The sequence below is a fragment of the Rhagoletis zephyria genome, unplaced genomic scaffold (assembly GCF_001687245.7).
Source record: "Rhagoletis zephyria isolate East Lansing unplaced genomic scaffold, Rhagoletis_zephyria_1.1 Rzeph_scaffold_03792, whole genome shotgun sequence".
Lineage (NCBI taxonomy): Eukaryota > Metazoa > Arthropoda > Insecta > Diptera > Tephritidae > Rhagoletis > Rhagoletis zephyria.
The window spans coordinates 35,166-41,165 of NW_016160875.1; the positions used below are offsets into that span (position 1 = coordinate 35,166).

Sequence of the window (6,000 nt, forward strand, 5' to 3'; positions counted from 1 at the left end):
CAGCAAAGGCGCTTGACGCCGTCTTTATAATTCCGTCTCTCATCCATGTTGCTACCTGCTCCTCCACGATGCACTTGTCCGCATGTGACATACGTCTTAGCCCCGCGTATACTGGTGTTTCGTCGGACAGCAAGATTTTCATCTCCACTGGCTTTTTGCGTGTCTTCCTCTGCGCATAGTTGCTGACCCACTCCTTTACAAGGTTTGCCTTCTTGCTGAGATGTGACAAATCAAGCTCGGACTCGCTCCTCTCCATCGTTGTTGTACACAGTCCATCAAACTCGCTCCATAAATCAGGTTCCGTTTCGATAGTTGCTACCGCGGTCTTGTCGGTTTCTGTGGAAGTCTTCCTTTTCGGCTTAAACTCCGCTAGATCCTCGTGGACGATTAGGATTACCTGTTTTAGGATGTCGTTACCGATTACTGCTGCATACTTCATGTTGCGCTCCCTGGTCACATGAAACGTGATTTCTAGCTCCATCTCGTCGATGATAAACGCTCTCGTGTAACTACCTAATGTGGTTTTTTCCTTTGGTCTTCAATACGCTACCCGCGTGTTCAGAAAATATATTATTTATAATGGGTTTTTATACAATGTTCGTTTGCAGATATGAAGCTATTGATACATGTACAAAAATCATCAGAATACTGCTTATTATATTTCTTTAAAATTGTTGTACAAAAATAATATGGCCTGCTAATTGATACAGGCAATTGTGGTCATAAGATCTAATTGTGTTGTACCTAAATGAACAAATTTATGCGTTAAACTCTTAAAAAATTTTATTAATTTCTTAAAGAATTCAGTGAGTTGTATGTGAGCACTGATCGCAACCATGTTGAATGCTGGGATTTGATGTTCGCAAAGTAGAGTGTAACTCCGTCTTTCGCTCGCATAACATAGACACTCGTGTAGTAGGTGATCCAAGGTTTGTGATGTTTCACCATCACATGGACTGCAACCTTGGTCTGTTATGTTAAATCGTTTCAGGTACTGTTTGTGATAGCCATGCCCTGTAAGAATTTGAGTTAACTCAAAGGATATTCCAAAGGCGTCCGCATAAATTTTTGCCTCACTCGTAGATTTGAAGAAGATTTTCGTTGTTTTGCCGGTATTTGCTTCTTCGTATTCTTTCTGCCATTTAGCTTCAGTTTGTAAACGAAGTTCACGTTTCGCATAGCTCAGCGGGAACTGCGAGTATGTGGCGTCTACAGTCAAGGTTGACGCTTGTTTAGCATAATTGTCAGCAGCCTCGTTGCCTTCTATTCCTACATGTGCTTTAATCCAGAAAAACTCAACGACTAAGTGTTGCCTAAGGTGGTGTAGACGGTTGTGAATCGAAGAGATGAGAGGCAGGTCATTACCTCTATTTTTGATCGCTTCGAGACATGATTTACTATCAGAAAATACTTGAAGGGTTTTGCTGGTCATATTGAATTCAGCCCACTCTAAGGCGCGATCGATAGCTAGTGCCTCTGCTTGAAAAACTGTACACGTATCGTGGAGTTTGAACATAAAGTTTTCCCAGCTGTTAATTTGTCTGCTTATGACAAACGCGGCCTTGCTTTCACTTGTTTCCTGTTTGCTTCCGTTAGTATATATTTGAATACAGTCGAAGGTGTCTAGTGAGTTAAGTTCTTCTTGAGTATTCACGGTTCTGTATGTAATTGTTTGACGATCGGCTGGATGTAATTGCTGATGTTGTTGTACACGACTTTGGAGACTCGTGTCACTGGTATGCTCGAGAGTGCCCGTTCTCTTCACCTCATCTAATTTCATACATTCCGACATCTTTAAATGTAAAGGTATGAATCTAGAGAGGGCTAGTGCTGACGTTAGAGAAACGGTGTGAAAAGCTCTGATGGCGCGTATAGCAAATGTTCTCTGAAACATTTGAAAAAGTCGGCGTATGTAGTAAAACTTGGTGGCATTACCCCATATCGCGGCAGCGTAAGTAATAGTAGGTTCCACCACTTGCTTGTAGATGGTTATTATATTTTCGGGGTGTACACCCCATGTTGGTCTCTCGAACCTGCTTAAATTTGTGAATATACGTTGGGCTTTTGTCAACACATATCGGGCGTGTTTAACGAACTTCAGGCACTTGTCGATGATAACACCAAGAAGCTTAATGTCGTCCACAAAGCTTAATCGAACACCATTCATCTCGATTTTAGCCTTATTTGACTTCTGTGAACGATATGATTTGCGTTTTATCGTCTCCAAATACTAATTTTACCCCCATTCCCCATTAATGTATAATACTAAGTGCTGTATTAACGCTCGTTTCGAGATCTTTAACAGATTCTGTGCTCACGTTGAGAAGAACATCGTCGGCGAAAGCTTGTATAACGCAGCCGCTAGGCAGGGGCAGGTTAAGTAACTCATCCAGAATAGTATTCCAGAAGGTCGGACCACATACCGAACCTTGCACGCAGCGTTTGGTCATTTTCTTTGTCGTCGTTACGTCTGCAAAATTGATCCTGACGGTTCTCTCGTTAAGGTAACTCCGAATGAGGTAGTAAATATTCGAGGGAATTAGGTACCTTGCCTGCTGATTTAGGAGTGCCGGCCACCAAGCGTTGTCAAATGCCGCCTTTATATCTAAAGATACGCATATGACTTGTCTCTTTCGTACTTTTTCACGCTCTATATGCTTCACTGCATTGTAAAGAGCGTCAACTGTAGATGTTTGCTCTCAGAAGCCGTACTGGTTTCTCGACATTAGTCCGTTCGTTGCAAAATGGTACGTTAGACGTTTTGTAAAAAGTTTCTCCAAGGTTTTTCCTAATATAGGAAGAAGTCCGATTGGTCTGTAGGAGGACAAGCTACTAACATCTTTTTTACCCGCCTTTGGAAGAATTTTTACATGCGCTTGCTTCCACGCCTCAGGCATGCATTATAAGTTGAAGTTAAAAATTTTAGATTTTGCTTAGCAAGGCATTGTAGTCAAAGCCTCCAAAATTTCTTCTTCGGAAAACTCTTTATCATTCGGTGTATCAAGTGCTTGTTTGGTGTTCTGCCGAACCCATGCGTGGTGAACGGTACTATCGCCACTGTCATCGGGGTAAAAATGACGGAGTAGTGCGTCAGCTGTCTCCATACTCGATTGAGTATATGAGCCCTCTTTTTGGAGAGTTTTTGGTGGTCGGTGGACTGGAGCATCTTTAATGAGCCTATTTCTTAGGGACCAAACATCTTTTTCTAGCTTGTTGCAGAAATTTCTGAAGTCATTTATTAATGCTTCCCTTAGGGCTTGTGTATATACCTTTTTAGCAGCGGCGTGTTCGTTTGCAATTATATCGACCGGCTTGTTCGCTTTGGCTAGACTATTCATCTTGTGATGAAGTTTGATGCACTTATTCTTAAGCGTTTGTAGTTCATCATTCCACCAAGGATTGTATGTTTTTCCAGCTTTCCGCTTTCTCATAGAAATATGGCAGGCATTTGTGATTGCCTTCACGACTTTCTCAATTACATTATCTAGACCATCTGGAGTAATGTTGTCGAAGTCTGTATTCAATACATCCGAATCATGAAGATGCTGCGTTAGGACTTCATCAAAGACATCCCATTTTGTAGATTTACTTCTGTATAAGAATGTAGATTGGCTTTTTGTTGCGCTAACCTTCTCATGCATTTTTATTTTAAAACAAATGGCGCTGTGGTCTGAGTTCTGGATAGCGTCAATGTTGACGTGCCAGTCGAGTACAGAGTACGTAGGAGTGCAACCTTTATTACACACCACCATCGAGTTAGCTGCTTTTATATTGGCTATGGCTCTACCGTGAGCATTTTCAGAGTTTGAACCCTATAGCGAGTGCCACCCATTGAGATCTCCTTCTCCTATCTGCATTGAAGGCGATGTTTTCCAAAGAAAGTGGTTAATTGCGTGAAACGTATTATATTGATCCGTGCCTGGTTCTACTTTTCGTTGTCCAATATTAAGCTGTATGACACAGAAGTTTGGTGTGGAAAATTGTCAAACGCCAAGTACAGCTCCTACCGAGTGTTTCCCAAAAATACCTAATGTGGTTAGCCCGCCTTTCCCTCCTCCTACCAGACGACGTCGATCGCCGACCAATTCAATATCACTATCAAGCATGAGCAAAGTGTCATACCGCATTAAGCACAGGTCACACCCTGTATCGACTAGAGCGGAAAATGTTATATGGTTGCGCTTAACGTCTACGAAGATGCATCTGCCCGCTTCTCCTATCCTGCCGCACATATCGTCTCCTAGAGTGTTGGCATTGTGACTCTCCATCTTAACGCTCATGAAAGCTATTTGGCATTGCCCTTGATGGGGACGAACCAGCGTTATCATAAATGGAAGCTGCATCGACATCACCACTAGTGTCATCATCTTCGCTATCGGCATTCAGACCGAAGTGCTCAAGTAGTCGGTCCTGTAGCGTGACCTTGCGTCCTGTAGTAGCCAACCCCAACTCTTACAACCTCTGTTTCAACCTTACTACATTCAATGCTAGGATTTTCCTTCGCTCAATTGTAGACCCTTACCACTTACAAAATGCGTAAAATATCAAAACTTCAAAATGAACAGCGATTTAACAAAATTAAGTACGACAATAGTTTATCGATATTTGGTATATCAATCTTCTCAACCTGGGCCACCGTATTTACGAGTACTAATCTTTCGTTATGTAGTTAGAAAACTTTCTCTCTTGATACTTTTCTTTCTTTTTTTTCCACAAATACAAGGACCAATATTGTAACGGATTTTAAATCAAGAAAATAAAACAGTTTTAAAACGCTTAAGATATTCTGTCCACTGTCGACAGCCTAACTATTCAAACATATATCGCTTAGATTATTTCTGCTCTAACGCCTACATGTGCATGTGGCCAAAAGGAAACATACGTACATATATAGTTATTGATAAATGACAATGATGATTAATTCGATAAGCAAAAGTGAATTTACATATAAAAACATTAGTAGTCAAATTGTATTTTCTCTTAGCTACGCTCTGCTTTTGCCCCACTGTTGGTTTGTATGACTTGACAACTGCTACAACTCCTCTGCTCGTTCGGCTGCAACCTGACGACACTGACCACAACACCCAATAGGCTCTTCACAACAACTCCGCAACAACTTGGACTGCACACCAATTGCGAGTTCGGATACAACAACGGCTTTGCGTTCTACTGATGTCACGCACAAGTCCACTGCAACCTTGTAGGATTCACACCTAGGCAACGCACTTCTGTTACGCGTTGTCTCGTCCCCGTCGAACTCCTCTGCTTAGTCACACAGCTTCCGCACTTTTGCTACTGCTCTCGCTGCTTAGCTTGTGCAGCTCTGCCAACGTAGTTCTCAGCTTTGCGTTACTGCGCCAGCGCTGATTTTAACGTTTTCTTAACCGTTACCGCCGCCTTGCCACGAAACCCTTTACTTAAGGTACAGACTTCGCAAAATTTAAGTATTTGTACGAATTTGTAATTTCTCCAGATCCTACTGTCTTTGCGCAATTTGGTTATTTGGCGTTTTTGCCTCAAATGCACAACGCTTTCGTGTTTTTGACCGATATCAGCTTGCGCACTGCTTCCACTGTGTAGCGTTTTTGTGAACGTCGCAAATAGTTTTAGCGACAACTGTAAAATAAACTTGCGTAGCGGATGGTTCTAACGGTTGAGTCCCGTTGTTTTAAAAGCGATTTTCTTTAAAAGTTTTTCTTTGAAAATTTTCGAAAAAGTTACGCACTATGCACAATCTGCGTATGCTCTTATACAGCCAAAATTTAGTTTATTTCGCACGTTGGTTTTTCTTCCTTAGGTGTTCTCCGTAAGCATACATACGTACTTGTTTGCTACACTATTGCTTTTACAAGCTTTTTGCTACCGGCACTTAGTGGATAATCACCACTTCTGTCACCACTTTGTAGGCTAGCGAGTGTTCTTGTTTCATTTAATTTATATTTTATAGGATTATTTGAATATAATACACAGTACAATTTACGTTATGGTTTTACCAAACAT

The 6,000-nt window shown here is 41.5% G+C and overlaps 1 protein-coding gene across 1 annotated transcript; it reads right to left on the bottom strand.

Annotated features, from left to right (window-relative positions):
• Positions 1–697: 697 nt before the first annotated feature.
• On the bottom strand, positions 698–2,450 carry LOC108369677 (uncharacterized). Its single transcript, XM_017624841.1, has 2 exons — positions 2,283–2,450; positions 698–2,230 (listed from the first exon to the last, which is right to left on the bottom strand). The coding sequence occupies exons 1-2, from the start codon at positions 2,448–2,450 to the stop codon at positions 698–700; spliced, it is 1,701 nt and encodes a 566-aa protein (XP_017480330.1).
• Between the last annotated feature and the right edge of the window lie 3,550 nt (positions 2,451–6,000).